The sequence below is a fragment of the Chlorocebus sabaeus genome, chromosome 1 (genome assembly GCF_047675955.1).
Source record: "Chlorocebus sabaeus isolate Y175 chromosome 1, mChlSab1.0.hap1, whole genome shotgun sequence".
NCBI lineage: Eukaryota > Metazoa > Chordata > Mammalia > Primates > Cercopithecidae > Chlorocebus > Chlorocebus sabaeus.
Window position 1 is genome coordinate 18,722,282 of NC_132904.1, and position 23,839 is coordinate 18,746,120.

Consider the following 23,839-nt stretch of genomic DNA (forward strand, 5'->3'; position numbering starts at 1 on the left):
CCTGTAATCCCAGAACGTTGGGAGGCCAAGGTAGGTAGATCACTTGAGGCCAGGTGTTTGAAACCTGCCTGGCCAATATAGTGAAACCCTGTCTCTACTAAAAATACAAAAATTAGCCGGGCATGGTGGCGCACGCCTGTAATCCCAGCTACTTGGGAGTTCTGAGGCAGGAGAATCACTTGAACCCGGGAGACAGAGGTTGTAGTGAGCTGGGATCGCACCACTGTACTCCAGCCTGGGCGACAGAGTGATACCCTGTCTCAAAACAAAGCAGAGGGGAGTGGATTATTTGAGAAAGTCCTTGAATGGGGAGATGGGGGATGAAGGGGATTTTAGTAAACCTTGACTAGGGCAGGCAGGAAGGAGTCTAGATAGTGGGGGCAGTATGAGCAGAAGGTTTAAATGTAGGGATGTACAAAGTGATGGGAATGGAGAGCAGTGGGAGACAAGCACAGAGGGGTAGATGACAGGTCCAGATCGAGGAGGGCCTTGAAGACCAAGGAGTCTACCTCAGTGTAGTCAGCGAGGAGCCACTGAAGCTTTAGAGCACTTGAGTGACAATCAAAAATCTGCTTTTAAAAACAATCTGGCATTGAAGATGGGAGGGGAGTAAAAAGGAAGATAGATAGTTTTGTATGAGACAAGGGCCCGGCACTTAGTGTTGACTGCAAAATTATTTCCTGGTTTCCCATACCCCAAGGAGTATATAGAGGAGCTTGCATGTTTTTGTGTATTCTTTATGATGACCAGCAACACAGTTGGTCTTAAAAAGGTGTGCACTTATACCACCGTGCTCACTTGTTTACGTGCACCCCTAACTTGTGATAGCAGGTCCAGGGTTTTCTGGGAGGTGCATGCAGCTCTGACAGAAAGGAAAACACCAAAATACGTTTTAATCTCCTTTGTCAGATATCTCTTGTAAAAGCTAGAAATTTGCCACAGGCCTTTCTCAGACATTTATCTAACCTGATGTTAAAATTATGAGGGATGAAGGAGATTTCAGTAAACATTGACTAGGGCAGGGAGGAAGGAGTCTAGATAGTGGGGGCAGTATGAGACTTAAAATTAAGTCTTTCTTGTTTTCAGGGTAAGATGTTATATGGCGTCAAGATGACATTGAAGAGAAAAGCTTGGGCCTGGGCATGTGTTTGCATGTTTCATCTGTGCAGACCTACTGTTCCTAGTTTGAACTCAGGAATCCTGTGGCTTTAGAGTCTCTGCCTTTGTGGGGTACAAAGTTTATGTGACCATATGTCACTCAGTAGCTGCCTGCAGGATGGTTTCACCAGTGCAGTAGCTCAGGCTTTACGTGGTATGAACTTGATTCATCAAGACTCAGGACATGTTTCTGTGGGCATAATCTTTTATGTCAGGAATTCCAAATAAACAGAATGTAGACTTTCTGCCTGCCTCTGGAATTTAGTGGGACTCCACATCCCCAAGTATTTAACTTTAGCTAATTATGACCTCCCCCTTGGTCAAGGTTTAAGATTGTGGGAAAGCACGTAAATGTTCTTCTTTCCTTTGTATTCCCAGTTGTTTGCTTTTGTTTGCTTCCTTCTTTCCTATTGTGAGAAATTTTAAAATACTTGCAAACATATGCCCAGAAATTTTAAAGTAGTATCTATGCAGGCATATATATGACATGCATTTGTGCTTCCACAACCAAAATTTAACAGTATTGACATTTTGCCCTATTTGCCTCAACAAATTGAGTTGTTTTGCCCTATTTGTCTCAACAAATTTATTGTGTTTCATTTTTCGAGTCAGGGTCTTCCTCTGTCACCCAGGCTGGAGTGCAGTAGCAGGATCACAGCTCACTGCAGCCTTGACCTTTCAGGCTCAAGAGATCCTCCCACCTCAGCCTCCTGAATAGCTGGGACTATAGGCATGTACCATCATGCTTGGCTAATTTTTTTATTTTTTGTAGCAATAAGGTCTCACTAGGTTGCTGAGGCTGGTCTCGAGCTCCTGAGCTCAAGGGATATTCGCAGCTCAGCCTCCCAAAGTGCTGGGATTATAGGTGTGCACCACCACTCCTAGACCTAATTGTTTCTTATTTAATTAATTAATTTATTTATTTTTGAGATGAGGTCTCACTATGTTGCCCAGATGGGCCTTGCACTCCTGGCCTCCCGCAATCTTCCCACGCTGGCCTCTCAAAATGTTGGGATTACAGGTGTGAGCCACCATGCCTGGCCTCCCAACAGATTTTTGAAAATGAAACATTTCAAATAAAGTTGAAGTTCCTTTGACCCCTTTGATTATCTTTCCCACTTCACAGAGAGGCAGCCGCTCTTATGACTTTGGTTTATATGGTTGTACTTTATCTTTTATAGCTTAATATATTAGTAAAATAGAGTTTTGTATTTTAAGAGTTGTGTTTATGCCAGGTGCGGTGGCTCACGCCTGTAATCCCAGCACTTTGGGAAGCCGAGGCAGGCGGATCACGACGTCAGGAGATCGAGACCATCCTGGCTAACATGGTGAAACCCCATCTCTACTAAACATAAAATTAGCTGGGCGTGGTGGTGGGCGCCTGTAGTCCCAGCTGCTTGGGAGGCTGAGCCAGGAGAATGGCGGGAACCCGGGAAGTGGAGGTTTCAGTGAGCCGAGATCACACCACTATACTCCAGCCTGGGCGACAGAGCGAGACTCCATCTCAAAAAAAAAAAAAAAGGGCGTGTTTATATAAATGGGGTCATATGCATATGGATCATCATATAACTTTCAAAATTCAGTATTATAAGTCCATGTTTTTATAGTTTGATTGATTTGATTTATTTCTGTTGTTACATAGTATTCTAATAGTCATTCATATGTCTTGTTGTCTGTTCCCTATTGATGAACATTTAACTTTCTAGATTTTTCACTCTTATAATGTGCCCTGAAATTCTGTACACATGTGGTGTTTTCTCTAAGATGTTTACACAGAGATGGAATTGTTCTGGCTCATCTTCAGTTATATAGCACAGAGTTTTTTGGCTACTAAAGCCATAACACTCTTATTTCTTAAATATATGAAAGGCATCTCAGGGTATTATTCTGACTGGCACTCAGTGAAAAGAGGGAAGCTGAGGCTCCTGAACTTCATTGGTAAACCCAGGACCAAGGAATTTTTCTGAAGTCCTTCAACTCTTTAGCTTCATGGAATAAGTAAATGTATATGTCGAATACATTGGAGATTAAATAGTAAAATGTATAATTTTGTTTTACTCCTCTGTGGTATTCTAGGATATGTGTGTGTGTGTATATATATATATTTTTTTGGGGGGGGGTGGAGGGGCGAGGGGGAGGTGGATGGAGTCTGGCTGTATCGCCCAGGCTGGAGTGCAGTGGCATGATCTCAGCTAATTGCAACGTCCACCTCCTGGGTCTCAGCAATTCTCTTGCCTCAGCCTCCCAAGTAGCTGGGCTTACAGGCGCACACCACCACACCCTGCTACTTTTTGTATTTTTAGTAGATATAGGGTTTCACCATGTTGGCCAGGCTGATCTCGAACTCCTGACCTCAGGTGGTCCACCTGCCTCGGTCTCCCAATCTAGGATATAAATTTTTAATTGTTATAAGTGTCAGTGTCTCTGACCCCCTTTTAAAATTTATAAAGTAATATAGTTTCACTGTAAATAATTCATGTAATACCAAAATATATACAGTAAAATGTTCAAATTTGTCTTCCCACTCTTCCAATCCCATTCCCCAAAGTTTGGTTTGTAGCATGCCTTTCCAAGTTTTTTTTCTATGTGTAATCAAAAACATATGTATATTTATACATCTGTATAGTTTTCATCATTTTGTTTTGTAGTGGGGATGGGATCATACAGAACGATATCCAGGATTTCTGTCTGTTCGTGTATCTAGATCTGCTTTATTCTTAGTAGTGGCTGCTTGGTGTTCCATAGTGTAGTTGAACATAATTTGGTCACCTGTTTTCTTCCCGATGGATATTTACATTTATTTATAATGAAACACAAACTCTTTTTGCAAAATATTGTTGCTTCATCCTGTTCCTGGATGGGTATACCACACTAAAAACTCCTTTAAATTATGATTTGGTTCTGTATAATTCAGCGAGTCCCTCTAATACGCGTAGGTAGTAAAAGCCATCTAGGACCTGTTATCGAACTTGCAGAAGGAGCAGTTTATAAGGCCAATGGTAACATTCCTTGTGTATTTCATGTTTATGGATGGCAATATTCTAAGTCCCATGGCTGCACAGTATCTAAAATGTGAGGGGCTGGGCATGGTGGCTCAAGCTTTTAGTCCCAGCTACTCAGGAGGCTGAGGTGGGAGGATCACTTGAGGCCGTGAATTCAAGGCTGTAGTGAGCTGTTACCATGCCACAGCACTCCAGCCTGGGTGACAGAGCAAGATCTTGTCGCTTAAAAAATGAAAAACTTAAAAAATATATATGAAGGAAAAGTTGATCCCTTCTCTCAAGGAGTTCACAATCTCAGGAAGAAGGAAGAATCATACAGTACCAATGGAAAATCGATGGCTCAGTGTACACAGAGACAAAAACACTTGAACTCAGAGGAAACTTTATGTACTTGTAGTCAGGTAACCTAATAGATGACAAAGTTTTGTGTTATGAAAAACAGCTAATAGTGTGTAGGCAGGGATTTCTCTCTAATTCAGGAAAGCTGCTGGGAGGAGGTGGGGTTTTAAACAGGCTTCAAGACTGAAAAGGCTCATCTGGATGGCTGTGTTCCAGGTGCGTCCTTTTAGCAGCGTCTCAATATATGGCTTGCTAACATTGCTCTTCCACTGTGTGCCTGGCGTTAATGTTTGAACACTGGATTTTAATTAGAAGCTATTTCGAATTAGCTATCTTTTTATGACAAGTGCTGTTCTCCTCAGATTCCGCAGCATATGCCTGGTTCTGGGGACTACTCAAGTTTCAGAGTAGTTTATGCTGTGAGACAGACCCATTCACCATGCTCTCTCCCACTTATTTTTGCTCCTGATTTCCCATTAGTGGGTTCCTGCACTTCAGAACAAGGGTCTGAAATCTTTTTTCCACTTTAGGATCTAAAGGAAAACAGCATGGCAGAGCCAGTAGGGCAGAATGTCTTTTTTTTTTTTTTTTTTTTTTTGCAATGGAGTCTTGCCCTGTCGCCCAGGCTGGAGTGCAGTGGCGCAATCTCGACTCACTGCAACCTCCACCTCCACGGCTCAAGTGATTTTCATGCCTCAGCCTCCCAAGTAGCTGGGATTATAGACGTGCGCCACCACACCTGGTTCATTTTTTGTATTTTTAGTAGAGATAGGGTTTTACTGTGTTGGCCAGGCTGGTCTTGAACTCCTGACCTCAAGTGATCTGCCTGCCTCAGCCTCCCAAAATGGTGGGATTACAGGTATGAGCCACTGCACCTGGCCCAACCCATCTTCTTATAAGCAACTGTCACCACCAAATACATTAAGAATCACTAATATTTTTACCTTACTCAAAAAAGCCTCAGTTCCATTACAGTAACCAAGTCAGTCAGATGCTTTATCTTGATGCCATAAATCTCAAAATTAACATTTTCCTTGAGCCTAGTTGTGGAACACCCTCAAGATTGTCAACTGTCAAGTTTTTCTCCCCTTCCAAGGTGAATGTGAAGTTGGACTGAGTGTTGTATTTAGGAGTCCACTTTCCAATGTAACCTCACCTTTGACCACCAATTTCTGGGGGCTTTGTTAGCCCTTGGAGCTTAGCCCCTCTGTCGCTAGATAATGGTAATGTGGCAGTGATTGCAGTGAACTGACACCATACTGTCCTTAATCTGAGGGAACCAGGCTTTGAATTAGAGAGTTCAACAGGCTTGGGAGTTCTTCACCTTTCTTCGCTGGGAACAGGCCTGTCCTCTTTCTTGCATGTTGGCCCCAACTGACTCAGCTGTAATGCTGTACCCTGAAATGTACAGGTGCTGATTTGACAGGAGCTTTTCACCCTTTAGAAGCTGGGCCCCCTAATGTGAATGTAGGCTCATAGAGCAATAATTCACGTGTAGGTGGCCTGTAAGGAAAGTTTTAACAAAAGAGTTGGTTAAGAAGCTGATTTATTTTCTTGCTTTAACTCTCTTGTCATGTGCTGAGTGGGGGCGGAAGAGGAGGGGAGGGTGGGGACTGGTGCCGCTGAAAGCATTTATCTTCATTTCTGCCATCTCCCAGTGTTTATTACCCTGTGATCGACAGATGAGGAAAGCTGCCAGTCAAACCCACGTTCAGCACATTTCCATTTCCCTTCATTGCAGATTTTAGGCTTTTGAAACTGCATCCTCTTTGCAGCAATAAAGGTCGTTTCCCTCCTGCTGCTGACAAGCCCAAGACCCTCTGGTCCAATTCCACTCGCTTGTGCTTCCACCAAACAATAAAAGCTGCGGGAGTCTCAGCAATTTAAGACAAGTGATTGGTGAGAGCCATTTAGTGTTTGAGTCAGTCGCTCTCTTTATCTTTCTCTCTCACCTTTTTCTCCCTCAGTCCTTTTCCTTACCTTCACCCCTCTCTTTGCCCATTCTTATGCTGCTGAGGCGCCCCCTTAAGCAGCTGCATTGCGTAATGATGAGAGGCTGACAGTTTTCCTGACTTCACCTAGGGACCTGCCTAAGCCAGTGTCCTCTGTTGCTGGGATTAAGTATTGGCAGTGTCAGGTGGTGGGGAATGTGTTAGTGGAGGTAGAGTAATTCTTCATACTCTTATCCACCTGCATGTCTTTTGTCAGACGTAGAGGCTTGGAGGAAATCCCTGCCTGGTGGGAGCGAATGCTAGATGTTTGTATTTGGGGGTTTTTTCCTCCCCGTTTTTCCTGAACACTACGTTTTTTGGAATACTGTTCCTAGTAATCTTTCAGTAGCATGTGTTCTTGTGAGCTTATTTGTTTTTGTCCTAAATAATGTTTGTGGGTGGAATAAAAGTAATGATATTCATTTCTTTGAAAATGGATGTTCTGCTTTCATAATTACTTCTCCCAATTACATCATTAGTGTAAATGCAGGTAATTGCTTCATTAGGACATATGTATTGAAGGAGGGAGGGCAAGTCTACAGCATGGTGATAAAAACGGGTCTCACCCTCTTTCTCTACCCACACAGGAGCATCTCAGCTTGACTGCAGGGATCCAGGAGCCACCAGCCACCCTGTAAACAGCCAAAATTAATCCTGGGTTTCAGTGTGATGGGAGGAAGGAATGAGGACCTAGTAAAGAGTGGCTTACTCACTTTTTTTGGGGTGGTAACTCATTGCTGAACTCTGGATGGCACTGGTGCATTCAAGGCAATGCGATTGAATCATTGGGAATTACTGAATTAGGGAGCGAAGTATTCTTATGGAAGCTGTGTGCTTTCTGAGGCTCACTGGGCCTGATGGCATGAGCCCTATCCTCTGGTTGAGTTATTTGGCTGGCTTTTTAAGGGAGTCTCCATTCTCATTCTGGTCATGACAGATCAAGAGGTTATATTCTCCCATCAGACCTAACTACTTTCCTCTAGAGTTGAATATTATTCTGATTTTATGCCATGTCTGTGAATGTCTTTGTGTGCATGCTATCTAGTTATGCATCTCTTCTTTCAAAGCATGTTAAAAGATGATATCAATAGTATATGATTCTGCTTATATGAGGTTATCTAAAGTAGTCAAATTCATAGAAAGTGGAATGGTGGTGACCAGGCACTGGGGAGAGAGGGAAAGAGGAGTTGTTTAATGAGTATAGAGCTTGAGATTTGTTACATTCATACAGTTCTACTGAACTATACATGTAAATGTGGTTAAGATGGTGAACTTTTATGTTGTATTCTTTTTAGCACAATTTAAAAAAAAGAAAGAAAGAAAAACTAGGCTGGGTGCAGTGGCTCATGCCCATAATCCCAACAATTTGGGAGGCCAAGGCAGGAGAATCATTTGAGGCCAGAAGTTTGAGACCACCCTGGGTAAATACTGAGATCCCGTATCTACAAAAAAAAATTTCTTTTTTTAATTAGCTGGGCATAGGGTGGCATACACCTGTGGTCCCAGCTACTTGGGAGGCTCAGTTAGGAGACTCACTTGAGCCCAGAAGGTTGAGGCTGCAGTAAGCTGCATGCCACTGCACTCTAACCTGGGCATCACAGCAAGAACCCATCTCCATCTCAAAAAAAAAAAAAAAAAAAAAAAAGCTAATACCAGATTTCTTGTTCACTTACTACTTACTCCAGATAGGAAGGCTCTGTCTGTCTATTGCTGTGTCTTTAATGAATATCAGGTTAATTTCTCTTTCTTTTTTGACCTGTTATAAACCTTACTCTGCTGTGACCATGTAATCCTGGTTTGAATTGTTGTTTCGAGAAAATTTTTTATGATGCTGTGATACATAGGAATATTTCACAGTTTGCCAGGCATGATGGCTCACGCCTGTAGTCTCAGCACTTTGGGAGGCCAAGGTAGGAGGATCACTTGAGCCCAGGAGTTTGAGACCAGCTGGGGCAACACAGCAAGACCCCATCTCTAAAAATTAAAAATTAAAAAAAAAAATTCATAGCTATTTCTTTTCCTTTCCTCATACTCTGTCTGTATTGCAGGCCTTGCTATTTTCCTTGTTGAATTCTCAGACTATCATTTGCTTTATTGGGCTGATCCAGTGCCTTTGGCCTCAATAGTATCTTTCTCAGATCTGCCCCTAAAGTTCATGATTTGCATGTGGACTAATATTATCCTTGTTCTTTGGAGACTTTAGGAGTTTATTGGACAGTGAAATTATGTTGATTTGGGGGCCTAATTCCTACAAATAAGACATGTAACCATTGAAGTCTGTATTTACAAAATATTTACCCTTTAATTCATGTTAAATATATTGCAAACTTGTTTAATGATTAATCTCAGCATCAGATTAAATGACTGGTAGAGTGGTTATTAAACCGCCTAAATATGATAGACCAAATGCTTTACTCAGAACATTTCCTATGCCAGAATTATAGACAGCCACGTGGTGCTTTTTTGGGATTTTATTTTTGTGGTTTGCAGAAAATGATGTTCCCTAATACTCTTCATGTTTTTTAGCCTCAGGAAAAAGTGAAGACACTATTTCAGCTATAGATAATCCACTCAGAATTAGTCTTTGAAGCCCTACTTTTTCTTTACAATGGGAATAATTCTATTTGTCTCAAGTCCTTTTATTATTGCTGCTTTTCCACACAGTGTATTTTCTATAAAATAAAAGCTACTATTCTCATATGAACCTATGGTTCAGTTATAAACATATGATAGAATATTATTCAGTCATAAAAAGGAATGAAGCCAGGCAGGGTGGCTCATGCCTATAATCCCAGCTACTAGGGATGCTGAGGTGAGAAGATTGCTTGAGCCCACGAGTTCAAGGCTGCAGTGAGCTTTGATTGCACCACTGAATTCCAGCCTGGGTGACAGAATGAGACCTTGTCTCTTTGGGGGTGGGAGAGGTGAAGTGAGGTCCTGAAACATGCAGTAAGCATAGATAAACCTTGAAAATGTTATGCTGAGTGAAAGAAGCCAGACACAGAAGGCCACCTACCAAATGATTTCATAATATGAAATGTCCAGGAGAGGTAATTAGTGATTGCCTAGGGGCTAGGGTGGGAGTGGGACAGAGTAAAAGGGAGTGACTGTTAATGGGTACGGTATTTAGGGGAGATTAAAATGCCTGAAATTAGACAGTAGTGATGGTTGTTGTAAAATTTATTTGGTGATGGTTACACAACTGTGTGGATATGCTAATAATTCTTGAATTGTATACTTTAAAATAGGTGAATTGGGCCGGGCGCGGTGGCTCAAGCCTGTAATCCCAGCACTTTGGGAGGCCGAGGCGGGCGGATCACGAGGTTAGGAGATCGAGACCATCCTGGCTAACATGGTGAAACCCCGTCTCCACTAAAAAATACAAAAAACTAGCCGGGCGAGGTGGCGGGCGCCTGTAGTCCCAGCTACTCGGGAGGCTGAGGCAGGAGAATGGTGTAAACCCGGGAGGCGGAGCTTGCAGTCAGCTGAGATCCAGCCACTGCACTCCAGCCTGGGCGACTCTGTCTCAAAAAAAAAAAAAAAAAAACCAAAATAGGTGAATTGTAAGTTATATCTCAGTAAAGCTATAATTTTAAACAGACACACACACATGTATTTGGGCATTTTTCTCAATGTCAGAATCAGAAATGGGAATTCAGAGAAACTTGGGACACTTATAACCATGGAAGAAGTCTTCTTATTTGTCATCAGGGATTCTTTCCAGGTACCAGGCTATAGGATATATTGACTGTGATTTTAGATTAGATTAAATGATGATTAGAGTGAGTGTGACTGAGTACTTAGGTATATCCCCTTCTTAGGACAGATTTTAAGACTGCGTTTGAATGAAGCTTTCTGGAAAGAAGATTAAGTGTTCTTCCTAGGATGCCATTCAGATATACTTAAAAAGGGAAGATGCTTTCTATGTTTAAATAATTATTTAAACAGAGACTTGCTCTGAGAATTATTTTTTATAAATAGAAGCCAGTGTATTTATTTACAGAGAGCTCAGATAATCCATAAGAGAAAAGTTAAAGTAACCAAAGCTGGGTAAGGTAGCATGTGCGTGTAGTCCTAGTTACTGGGAAGTCTTAGGCAGGAGGATCACTTGAGGGCCAGGAGTTCAAGGCAAGCCTGGGCAACATAGTGAGGCCCCATCTAAAAAACAGATAACAACAACAACAACAAAAAAACTTAAAATACCAAAGGTTTTTAAAATGTACATAAGACACTAGTATACCATCTAAAAGATACACAATGAGCTAGTAAACAAATGAAAAGTTGTTCACCAATTCTCTTAATTATTAAGGAAATGAAATGGATCCAACAAATAGGATTACCATTTTTCACTTCACAAATTGATAGACATTTATATTGAATAGTGTTTTCTTAATAACAGCATTATTGAGGTATGATTCACCTACCATACAGGCCACCTATTTAAAGTATACATTTCAATGGCTTTTAGAATATAGAGTTGTACAGTCATCACCTCTATCTATATATTTCATATCATTTTTATCACCTCCTAAAAAAACCCATGCACATCAGCAGTCACTTCCCCTTTCCCTCTCTCACATCCCTCCAGCCTGAAGCAACTGTCAATCTGTTTGGAAAGCTGATAAGTTGTTCAGTTGGACCTACCCTGGGCTTTCTAGTCTCAGCTCTCCTCCAGCTCGACTGGTCAGGAGAGCTGAGACTAGAAAGCCCAGGGCAGTTCATATAACAACGAAGCAGAAAGATAGTAATTGTGTCTCCAGGATGATGAGTGTTTACGTCCCCAACACCATTCTTATTTCATCTTCCCAGCAGCAACACAGTCAGAGATGGCCATTCTGAATTACAAAGTCTCAAGTTAAACAGAGTTTTCAGGACTGAAATGTCATTTAATAATTTCCTTCTTTGCAACTTGCCCTTTTTTACCCTCTCTGAATTAGCTTTTCTGATAGATTTGCTAATGATTCCCATTGTTCAGTATCTTCACTGAACTGTTGAATCATACTTTTTATTTCCCTGCTCCTAGAACAAATCTTAGAGAGAAGCTGTGAAGCTGTTTTGAGAAAAGGTTTCTGATTCTTTCCAAGCAACAGAAGAGAAGAGTCTCGGAGAGAAGCAAAGGCAGAGAGATGCACAGAGGCTATTAGGCTTGGTAGAGCTCACCTATCATATGACTGTGATGATGATTATGATTTCATCCCTAGACACATTCTGGGAGCTCTGGCCTACAAGTTGAAGACCTGACTCTGGAATGAGACTTGGCAGCTTAGTTTTTGCCATTGTTGTTGGCTGATAGTTAGCCAGGATCAGTGGATTTAAGCTTCTTTTCCTCCTTGTTTTGTCTGTCATCAGAATAATCTTTATTTCTTCTTTTGCTCTAAGCCTCCATGAAAGGAATTTCTGCGGTTACATGGTAGCTATGAACTACCATGACTAGTATTGTCCTCATGGACAGCTGCTGTTCCCACTGTCTCCTAGAATGTGAATAAAAGTCTTGGCCCCTCTCTCTTTTTTAGGTTTATTAAAAGTTGAGTGGAGAGTACAGACAATTCCTATATACTCCCTCCCCTCACACCCGCAGGCTTCCCCACTGTCCGCACCAGTGTGGTACATTTGCTGCAGTTGATGAACTAACATAGACACATCATTATCACTCAAAGTACGTGTTTACATTAGGGTTCACACTTGGTGTTGTAAATTCCACTGGTTTTGGCAAACGTACGTGCCATGTATCCAACATTGTAGTAACATACAAAATAACTTTACTGCTTAAAAAATCTCCTTGTGACTGGACATGGTGGCTCACGCCTATAATCCCAACACTTTGGGAGGCCAAGGCAGGTGGATCTCTTGAGTTCAGAAGTTGGAGACAAGCCTGGGCAACATGGTGAAACCCCATCTCTACAAAAAATACCAAAAAAGATAAGCTGGTGATGGTGGCACACACCTGTAGCCCCAGCTACTCGGGAGGCTGAGGTGGGAGGATCATCTGAACCCAGAAAATTGAGGCTTCTTTGAGCCGTGATTGCACCACTGCACTCCAGCCTGGGTGGTGGAGTGAGACCCTCTCTCAAGAACAGAAAAGAAAAAAAATATTGTGCTCACCTGTTCATCTCTCCCTCCCTGCAAACCCCTACCAACTACCCATCTTTTTTCTGTCTCTATAACTTCCTTTTCCAGAATCTCATACAGTTGGAAACCTATAGTACGTAGCCTTGACTTCTTTCATTTAGTAACATGCACTTAAGGTTCCTCATGTCTTTTTGTGGCTTGATAACTCATTTCTTTTAGCACAAATAATATTCCATTGTATGGATGTGCCACAGTTTATCCATTCATCTCATGAATGAAGAACATCTTGGTTGCTTCCAACTTTTGACAATTATGAATAAATAAAGCTGCTATAAACATCCATGCGTAGGTGTTTGTGTGGACATTAGTTTTTTTTGTTTGTTTGTTTTTTGTTTGTTTGTTTTGTTTTGAGACAGAGCCTCTCTCTGTTGGGCAGGCTGGAGTGCAGTGGTGTGATCTCGGCTCACTGCAAGCTCCGCCTCCTGGGTTCAAGCGATTCTCCTGCTTCAGCCTCCTGAGTAGCTGGGATTACAGGTGCACACTACCACGCCCCGCTAATTTTTTGTAGAGATGGACTTTTTCACTATGTTGGTCAGGCTGATCTTGAACTCCTGACCTTGTGATCCACCTGCTTTGGCCTCCCAAAGTGCTGGGATTACAGGCGTGAACCACCGCGCCCAGCCTATATTAAGTCTTGAAGTCTGGTTGTGTCAATCCTCCAATTTTGTGTTTTCCTTCCATATTGTGTTGGCTATTCTGGATCTTTTGCCTTTTCATATAAACTTTATAATCAGATTGTTAATATTCACAAAATAATTCAAGATTTTGACTGGGATTTTGTTGAATCTGTAGATCCAACTGAGAAGAATTGACATTGTAACAGTATTGAGCCTTCCTATTCATGAACATGGAATATCTCACTAATTTAGTTTTATCCTTTGTGACGTCTTTCATCAGTTTTGTAGCTTTCCTCCTATAGACCTTGTACATATTTTGTTAGATTTATACCTAAGTATTTTATTTTTTTGATGCTAAGGTAAGTGGTAGTGTGTTTTTAATTTCAAGTTCCAGTCATTCATTTGTTCATTGCTATTATATAGGAAAGCAGTTGACCTTGTATCTTGAAACCTTGCTATGATTATTTAATAGTTACCGGAGTTTTTTTGTTGATTCTTTGGGATTAGACAGTGATGTCATCTGGCAACAAACAGATTTCTTCCAATCTGTATACCTTTTATTTACTTTGTTTTGTGGTGGCGGGGGGAGGGGGGTCTGATTGCATTAGCTAGAACTTCCAGTATGATGCTGAAAAGTATTGGTAAGAGGGGGCTTCCTTGCGTTGTTCCTGATCTTACCATGGAATATGATGTTAGTTGCAGGTATTTCATATTTCTATTTTCTGGAAGAGACATTAGAGAACTGGTACAATGTCTTCCTTAAATGTTTGGTAGAATTTAGTGAAACCATCTGGGCCCAGTTCTTTCTGTTTTAGGAGATTATTAATGATTACTTCAATTTAATAGATATAGGCCTATTTAGATTATTTGTCTCTTGTGCAAATTGTAATATACTGTGTCTTTCAAGGAGAGTTAGTCCATTGCATGTAGGTTTTCAAATTTGTAGGCATACGGTTATTCATAGTATTCCCGTATCCTTTTGGTGTCCATGGGATCAGTGGTGATGGCGCCCCTTTCTTTTCTGGTGTTAGTAATTTGTATCTTCTCTCTTTTTTCGTAATTGGCCTACCTAGATGTTTATTGTTTATTGATCTTTCAAAGTTTTTGGTTTTATTGATTTTTCACTATAGATGACTTCCTGTTTTCAATTTCATTGGTTTCTGCTCATATTTTTCTTTCTTCTGCTTACTTTGGCTTTAATTTGCTTTTTTCTTCTTTCTTATGGTAGGTGCTTAAATTACAGATTTTAGATATTTCATCTTTTCTTATATATGCATTCAATGCTATAAATCTCCCTCTAAGCACTGTTTTCACTACATTTCATGTATTTTGAGAACTCATGTTTTCATTTTCATTTAATCCAAAATATTCGTTTAATCCAACATATTCTTTGAGCCATGTGTTGTTTAGAAATGTATTGTTTAATCTGTCAGTTTTATAGGCTTTTCCAGTTATCTTTTTATTACTGATTTTTAGTTTAGTTCTCTTGTAGTCTGAAAGCATAATTTGTATTATTCCTTTTCTTTTGCATTTGTTACATGGTGTTTTGTGGCCCAGAGGGTGGTCTGTCTTGGCCTGGGCTGTTTTCAAGGAGAAAGTTGCCAAATATTATAGGGCCTAGACAGTTTATTTTAATCTTCAGATTAAACACTTCTCTCTCTTGGCCCTGGCACACTATTTCGGCCAGTCTCTTACACAAGGACATCTCTCTATAAGCTGTCTGTTGATGCTGATGTAAGTAGTAGTGTAACTGTAGAGGAAATACACACACAGATTGGAGTAGATGACAGACATAACTTTAAAGGCCATTTATTAGACACTTAGTATTTGCCATCACTATTTATTTATATATTTATTTATGAGATGGTCTGGCTCTATCACCCAGGCTGTAACTGTAGATGAAATACACAGAGAGTTTGGAGTAGATGACAGACATAATTTTAAAGGCCATTTATTAGGCACTTAGTATTTGCCATCACTATCTATCTATCGATATATCTATCTGTCTATTGATCTATCTATCTACAAGATGGTCTGACTCTGTCACCCAGGCTGTAGTGCAGTGGTGTAATCTCAGCTCACTGCAACCTCTGCCTTCCAGACTCAAGCTATCCCACCTCAGTCTCCTGGGTAGCTGGGACTATAGGTACACACCACCACACCTGGCTAATTTTTGTGTTTTGTGTTTTTGGGTTTTTTGAGACAGAATCTTGCTCTGTTGCCCAGGCTGTAGTGTGGTGGTGCAATCTTGGCTCATTGAAACCTCCTCCTCCTGAGTTCAAGCAATTCTCATGCCTCAGCATCCCAAGTAACTGGTACTACAGGCACGCACCATTATGCCTGGCTAATTTTTGTGTTTTTAGTAGAGGTAGGGTTTCACCATGTTGTTCAGGCTGGTCTCGAACTCCTGACCTCAAGTGATCTGCCTGTCTTGGTCTCCCAAAGTGCTGGGATTACAGGTGTGAGCCACTGTGCCCAGCCTTTTTTTGCGATAGTGTCTCACTGTGTCCAGGCTGGTCACAAATTCCTGGGCTCAAGCAATCTGCCCACCTTGGCCTCACAAAGTGCTGGGATTATGGGCATGAGCCACCACGCCTGACCACTTTATATTTATTGTCTCAGTAAGTTCTTCCAGCAATTCTGTAAATTGTAGCTACTATTATACCCTTTTCTACAGATAAGGAAACTGAGGTTCAGAGAGATTAATTTATACAAAGTCACACTATAGTAGATAATGGCAGGAAGTGTCAAAATCTGGTCCAATTGATTCTGAAGCCTGTATTCTCAAAAACAAACAAAAAACAGGCTGTAAGATCCCATTGGCAGATACGGAAAATTGAAGTTGTAATGCTGTGCCTTGGATTAGTTTCTTTCCATGACTGTAACAGCATCACTTGTTACCAGCAGACATTCTAGCAGCAGATGTTCTAGTAGTGGTGCTCAGAGCACCTACCCTGGAGTTAAAATGTAGGATATGTTTATCTAGCTTAGCGTTTCTCAACTAGGAATGATTTTTATCCCCAGGGGACATTTGGCAATGTCTGAAGACATTTTTGGTTGTCTCAACTAGGTGGAGCAGGGTGCTACTGGCATCTAGTGGGTAGAGACCAGGGGTGCTAAATGTTCTACGATGCACAAGACTCTTCAACCAAAGAATTATCTGTCCTAAAATTTCAGTAGTGCAGGGATTGAGAAACTCTGAGTCTAACTTGTTCCATTCTGTCATTACTACATGGGAGAACCTTGAAGTCTTAGAAATCCCTCAGCAGTCTCTCAGGATTTGGTTTCTGAGGCTAAGTGCCTCGTGTGTAAATACTTTCTAGCTCAGTCCATTAACCCCCTCTTGCACTTTTCCTATACCTTCATCTTAGTGGCCAGAGGCCTACTAAATGGTTGGGGTTGTTTTAATAAATCAGGCTTTTTCTTCCTGTTGTTTCCAAGAGACAGGCTCAGTTGGCCTACAGTTCTTGCAGAAAAGAAGCTGGTGACAGTACTCTAATCTGTTGCTGGCATCTTTAGCTCCCTAATCTGTGTTTATATGGCACAAAAAAAATGACTCTCCCTGGTGCCAGACTTCATTCCTCCTCAGCACCCTGGCACTACTGACAGAGAGCACCTCCCCAGTCTCTTCGACATAGTGGCAACCCTACATGTTTATTTTATTGCACAGCTGTTCTCCTGAAGACGTTTCTTGAGACATGGACAGTACAGGATGCCTCTGGAGCTGGGATTTGGGAATCTTAATCGTTTGTATTCCTGTTTGCAGATTCACAGTACTCAAAAAGCATCTGGTATTATTCCTTAACTGTTTTCCTGTTTGTAGTTCTTATCCCTTCCCCCAGAATAAGCTCTTACAATATGAAGTTTGTTTTTTCAATTTATTTTCTGCCCTCTCTTAGCAACTAGCGTTTTGTTCATCATATACTGAGAAAATCAACTTACCTTCTACCATTTGGGGTTATATGGTTTTCCGTTAAAAGCTGGAGAAAATGATAAGGAACTAAAGTAATTTGAGAGAGACTAGTGGTCAAAGGGGGATGTCAACCATCTTCATAAGCAAGCCCAGGAAACAATTTGAAAGCTCAGGGGAATTGAGCCTGGATCAGAATGAAATGGAGTAATTCCTTCCAGGGAAGTGGTAGACCTTGTAACTAAAAAAAGTGATTTTCATTATCAAAGAGGCATAGAAAAATCAAGAAAGTTCCTTTTAATAAAGTCCTTCAGGTATCTTACCCTCCTCATGACCCAGAGGTTCAGCAAAAGTCAGATATAATTATTAAAGGGGAATTTTCTGTGAAGGTTAAAGCAAGGGTATATATTTACCTCATCTGAATGATATACCACAGGGACCTCAAACAGAGATTTGATGTCAGTGGACTCACTGACAGCACACCCCCAAATGCTGTCGTCCTCAGGTCTCAGGGAGATCATGACTGGGCCTATGTCTTTGAATTTGCAAGATTTCAAAGGATGTCTTGTTTTGGGGGTATTCATTTATCTAGAACAGTTTGTTTTAGCCTTTATTCCATTATTGTCCTCCTAAGGAACCTTTTTAGACATTTTTTTTCCCTACTTGTCTCTCCTCCCATGAAATTTTAATATCACAGATACAATGTGTATCTATTTATATACTCTGATGCTTTCGAAGGGAACAAATGATTATACTAAGGTTTTTTTTAATTATTTTTTGCCCCCATGAACCAATTTTTACCCCCATGGGGGTGATATTCCCTGTGTTGATAATGCATGATCTAGAAGTATCATCATTTTGGAAATGAACTGTTATTTGTACTTTTCCTTACAAATTGAAAATGGGACAAAGACAAGACTATCAATAAATGAATGCTGAGAAAATAGTCTTCTGACACAGTGGCCAGCAGCAACTGGAAGAGTGCAGAGAGTACTTTTCTCATATTTCTTGGCTTGTATGGAGGTTTTCTCTTTGAACCATCTCTTGATCATTTGGGGAAAGAAAGGGAAACACCAGGAGTAGCAGTGCGATAAATGCCACTCTCTAAAAGAAAAGAACTACAGTTCACAAGATGCTTTTGCAGTGATGTGCAGAGGAGGAAGACTAGGTGATACTGAAGAATCTGGGCATGAAATTGTCCATTTTTCCAAGGCTGGTAAACTCTAACAAGTTCAGTTTTTCAAAGTAGCCTTTGATTTACAGCTGAGAATACCATTTAGGTTATCTAGCATACAGGAATGTTCTATTCTCCCAACATTTGACTCTGTCTGATCAGAAGGAGGGTGGTTGTGTATGAAATGCACCTCAGAAGGAGGAGGAGGAAATGACATGTTCATGTAAATGAAATACAACTGCAAATTAAAGTGTCACCCTGTTAAAAAAATCCATTTTTTATTTAATTGGTTACCAAGGAAAAAAATGTCATACAGAAGAGTATATCTCAGAGAAAGTTAAACCCTGAGATGTTACAAGCAAATGTGGATTCAAGGAGGTTCTTAGGGGGTAGGTATAATAAAAGATGGCCTTAATAAAAATATTCTGATGCTACAAAGCGAGGCTCATAAATTTTTATTGTGTTACGTGCCAGGGGTCCAGAAGAGATGAACGAATATTACCTTATTTGTTTTTTACTGTCTCTTTCTATCCAGTCAGCTGTATAGTAGCTGCCTCTTCCCTGGAGGGAGCCTGTTTTTGAGATGTCCTATTAGGAAGAAAGTGATAAAGGAGGAGATTCTTTGTCTGAAAGAGTGCTGCTTACTATCAGGATGTCCAAGGACTGAAATGCTACTGGCTTTTCTGTATTAATGGTGTCTTCCCATTTTTATTTTTCTTTTCCCACATTTTTATGAAATTTCACCTGTCTTTTTTAGATGTCGAGCTTACCAGACCATGTATGTACAGTACCTGCCACGTTGTTGGCCCTAAGTAAATGTTAAGTAACAATGGGAGGGACTGATGGATGGGATTATATTTCCACATTAAATTGTTCCCTGACAAACATACATGGTTTTTCTGTGAGACAAAGACTTGCCAGGTGGGACTCATTAGCTTTCTTCAGCCATAGTCTAGTTTTTCCTCTTCTCTCCCCACTACTAATCCCAGTATTGTTTTATGTTTTGCAGTGGAAACGTTGATAAATAATATAATATGCTGTCTTTGACTTCTTCCTCATCAGGGGCAGTGATCGGTGATGGACAGTCTGCCGTGGCCAGTAACATTGCCAATACTACCTACCGGCTCCAGTGGTGGGACTTCACTAAGTTTGACCTCCCTGAAATCAGTAATGGTAAGTCAATATCAAATGGGGGTATCAGTGGAAGGGTTATATTTGCTGGTGAGCCAGAACTCAAAAATTCATGGAGCACTGGGTTTTTCGTCATCCTATTGAGCAGTTGTTGTCTACATGCCATTTCTGCACCTCTTCTGTGACTTTCATTTCAGGTCCATTAACCAAACATCAGCCATACCATACACTTAAGTCCATTAAGATCTGGATTAATCGAGTTTAATTAACATCACTATAGTCTTTCCTAAAGGGTCACAAGGTTTAGCTCTTGGATCCTACACTCCCTTTTCTTTCTCTTCTTTTCAGTTCCACCTAAACTTTAGGTTTTAGCCGGTGAACTACTAGTCCACAAATTCTTCAGAGCAGAGAAATCTTTGGTTTTGTGTCTACTTCAGTACCTTACATTGTTTGCTACTGAGGGTGGGTGCAAGACATGTTTGCTGAATTGCTTAATTGAGAGTTACAAGCTGGGCATGGTGGCTCACGCCTGTAATCCCAGCACTTTGGGAGGCTGAGGCAGGCAGATCACTTGAGGTCAGGAGTTCAAGACCAGCCTGGCCAACATGGTAAAACCCTGTCTCTACTAAAAATACAAAAATTAGCTAGGCATGGTGTCATGCGCCTATAATCCCATTATAGGCTTAGTTGTTCATATCTGAAGCCGACATTTTTCTATCTTGTCTGTAAGATATTATAAGACTTTGCCAGTTGCCTTAAAATAATTAAGATATTCTCTGTCTGTGGCATTTCCTGATATGCCAGTCTTCGTATCTTTATTCATCTCAATGGTATGGTTGATATCTGATTTACAAACATGACTGTTTCAGTTTCCTTGCTTCTAATGAAGTCTGCAGTCCACATCCCAGTTGTTCTTTTGGAATCACAACATTTTAAACCTCTCATTTCACTTTCTACCTCGTGAAGGGCTCTCTCTTGCACATTTCTGAGAGTGATGGTTCAACCTCTGCTTGACTGCTACTGATGATAGACTGCACTGACAAGGTGGCCTGACCATTACTGCTACATTTGTGTTAAAATATTCTTTCAGCCAGGTATAGCAGCTCATACCTGTAATCTCAGCACTTTAGGAGGCCAAGTTGGGAGGATCGCGTGATCCCAGGAGTTCAAGCCCAACCTGGCCAACATGATAAAACCTCGTCTCTACTAAAAATACAAAAATTAGCTGAGTGTGGTGGCACACATCTGTTTTCCCAGCTACTCAGGTGGCTGAGGCACAAGAATTGCTCAAACCTGCGTGGCAGAGGTTGCAGTGAGCCAAGATCACATCACTGCACTGCAGTCTGGGTCACAGAGTGGCACCCTGTCTCCAAAAAAAAAAAAAAAAACAAAAAAAACAAAAACACAATTAATTGGGAATGGTGGCATATGCCTGTAATCCCAGCTACTCGGGAGGCTGAGGTGGGAGGATCACCTGAGCCTAGGAGGTCGAGGCTGCTATGAGCCAAGATCACACCACTGCACTCCAGCCTTGGCAACAGAGCAAGACCCTGTCTCCAAAACCAAAAAAAAAGTTCTTTTTTTGGCCGGGCATGGTGGCTCAAGCCTGTAATCCCAGCACTTTGGGAGGCCGAGGTGGGCGGATCACGAGGTCAGGAGATCGAGACCATCCTGGCTAACACGATGAAACCCCGTCTCTACTAAAAAAATACAAAAAACTAGCCGGGCGCGGTGGAGGGCGCCTGTAGTCCCAGCTACTCGGGAGGCTGAGGCAGGAGAATGGCGTGAACCCGGGAGGCGGAGCTTGCAGTGAGCCAAGATCACGCCACTGTACTCCAGCCTGGGCGACCGAGTGAGACTCCGTCTCAAAAAAAAAAAAGTTCTTTTTTTGCACTGAGCCACTATTTCCCTTGTCACTTTCTCCCATTGGTCCTAGTTCTGTCTCTGAACCTCCATAGTATACATCTCATGATGCTTCTTTCAAGTGACAGTCCTCTGACTATTTAAACTGAGCTGCCATTTTCCATTAAATCTTTGTTGAAAGGTCAAACCTCCTTAGATTCCTTTCACTGATTTCCAAATCTTTGACAGTTCTGCTCATCTTTCCTTTTAACTTTCAGTGGAGGGGGGCAGAAAAGAATAGAAAACTCTAGATGCGAGCTGTCAAATACTTATTACAGTGGTGCTTCAGACACTATTAGCTTACCCTGTGGCTTCAGCACTTTTTTCAGAAGCCATTCTTGAATTTTTCGTCACTTAAAATTTCTTGATAATTGCTAATAAACCAAGACTCAACCTTCCTGTACTTTTACAGCTTGATCTGTTTTTTTTTCTGAAACAGAGTCTTGCTCCGTCACCAGGCTGGAGTGCAGTGGCGCAATCTCAGCTCACTGCAACCTCCACCTGCCCTCCCCGGGTTCAAGCGATGCTCCTGCCTCAGCCTCCCGAGTAGTGGCTGGGCGCCACCACGCCCAGCTAATTTTTGTATTTTTGGTAGAGATGGGGTTTCGCCATGTTGGCCGGGCTGGTCTTGAACTCCTGACCTCAGGTGATCCACCCACCTCGGCCTCCCAAAGTACTGGGGTTACAGGCTTGAGCCACCGCGCCTGGCCCAGTTTATCTTTTGATAACCAAAACAGATTTGTATTTGTTTTTATTCAATTTTTTCTGTCAACTGTAGTTTCTTTTTCCTGCCTCTCATCATCTATTTGAACTTTGTTTTAATCCTTCTTTCTCAATATTCCATTGTCTGCTAGTTCAATAAGCATGCTTTTCTGTGTTCTTTCAGATTGTTAGCAAAAAGTAGTGAATCAGGCAGGGCATTGCACCAAGCCTTGTGGTACATTACTGTGGACTTCCTCTGTGTTGATTTTAGTTTATGAATTAGCACTCTGGGCTTGGTTGTCCATATCTAAAGCTGACATTTTTCTGCCTTGTCTGTATGATATTATAAGACTTTGCCAGTTGCCTTAAAATGATTAAGATATTCTCTGTCTGTGGCATTTCCTGATATGCCAGTCTTGGTATCTTTATTGGACAAGGAAAATCAGTTTAATTTTTCCATGTCCTGTCTCAGTGGAACTTCAGCAGCAATCATCCGTTTCTAAGTGCTTATAGGCCACATGTCCAGTAATTCATTCTTTAACTCTGCTGGGAATCAACCACAATCCACCTTTTCCCTTATTGAAAATGAAATTTGCTTCTTCATTTCTAGCTTTCTGGACCATAATTTATTTAAAGTTGGCCATAATTTATTTAAAGTTATTTTGTTTTGTTATTTTGTCACTTTGTTTGTCATCTGAAATTTATATTACTGTTCAAAAATTTTTAAAATGTAAAAGGTTAGTACAGTAAGAAGCCCCCCAATCCTACCACTCCTCCTCATATGTAACCACTGTTAGCAGTTCCTTGTATATCTTTTCCAAAAAAAAAATTTTTTTTTTTTTTTTTTTTTTTTTTTTTTTTTGAGCTGGAGTCCCGCTCTTTTCCCAGGCTGGAGTGCTGTGGCGCTGTCTTGGCTCACTGTAACCTTTGCCTCCTGGGTTCACGCCATTCTCCTGCCTCAACCTCCTGAGTAGCTGGGACTACAGGTGCGCGCCGCCACGCCTGGCTAATTTTTTGTATTTTTCATAGAGACGGGGTTTCACCATGTTAGCCAGGATGGTCTCGATCTCCTGCCCTTGTGATCTGCCCGCCTCGGCCTCCCAAAGTGCTGGCATTACAGGCGTGAGCCACTGCACCCAGCCATCTTTTCAAAAATATTATATGTATATAGAAGCAAATGCAAATTTATGTTTCTCTGCCTGTTATGTAACCCAAATGGTAGCATGCTGTATGTACTTGTCTGTACTTTCTGCACTTTTTCTTTACAGTGTAGCTCAGTGTTCTTTTCACGACAGTATATAAAGAGCTTATTTGTTCTTTTTTATGACTGCCTAGTATTCCATTGCATGAACGTACCATAATTTTCTAACTAGTCTACTATTAAAGGACCTTTAAGTCATTTTCAATATTTTACTCTACAAACTGTGCTGCAGTTTATCATTTTGTACATGTGCAGGTATATCTCTAGGATACATTTCTAGAAATGGAATTGCAGGGGGGAAGAGTGTGCATTTGTAATGTTGGTAGTTATTGCCATACCACACTCTATACAGCTCGTGCCAAATTATTATTCCACTTGGAGTTCATGAGAGTGCCTGATTTCATAAACTCTTGCTGATAGAATGTGCTATCAAATTTTTGGATATTTGCAAATCTGATATGTAAAAAAAAAAAAAAAAGTAGTATGTGGGTATTTTACATTTGTATTTTTCATGTTACAAACAAGGGTGCATGCCTCTTCATATGAACAGCCATTTGTGTTCCCTTCTCTTGACTTGTCCATG

General features: G+C 41.1%; 1 protein-coding gene across 7 annotated transcripts in view; it reads left to right on the forward strand.

The window, feature by feature from the left end:
* The window catches only part of AMBRA1 (autophagy and beclin 1 regulator 1), a 198,223-nt gene that overhangs the window by 131,623 nt on the left and 42,761 nt on the right, over nt 1-23,839 (forward strand). For all 7 annotated transcript variants that reach the window (XM_008000119.3, XM_008000145.3, XM_008000126.3 and 4 more), the window contains one exon: nt 19,383-19,493. In XM_008000119.3, coding sequence (XP_007998310.2) covers nt 19,383-19,493 — 111 coding nt within the window. The remainder of the gene's footprint in view (nt 1-19,382; nt 19,494-23,839) is intronic.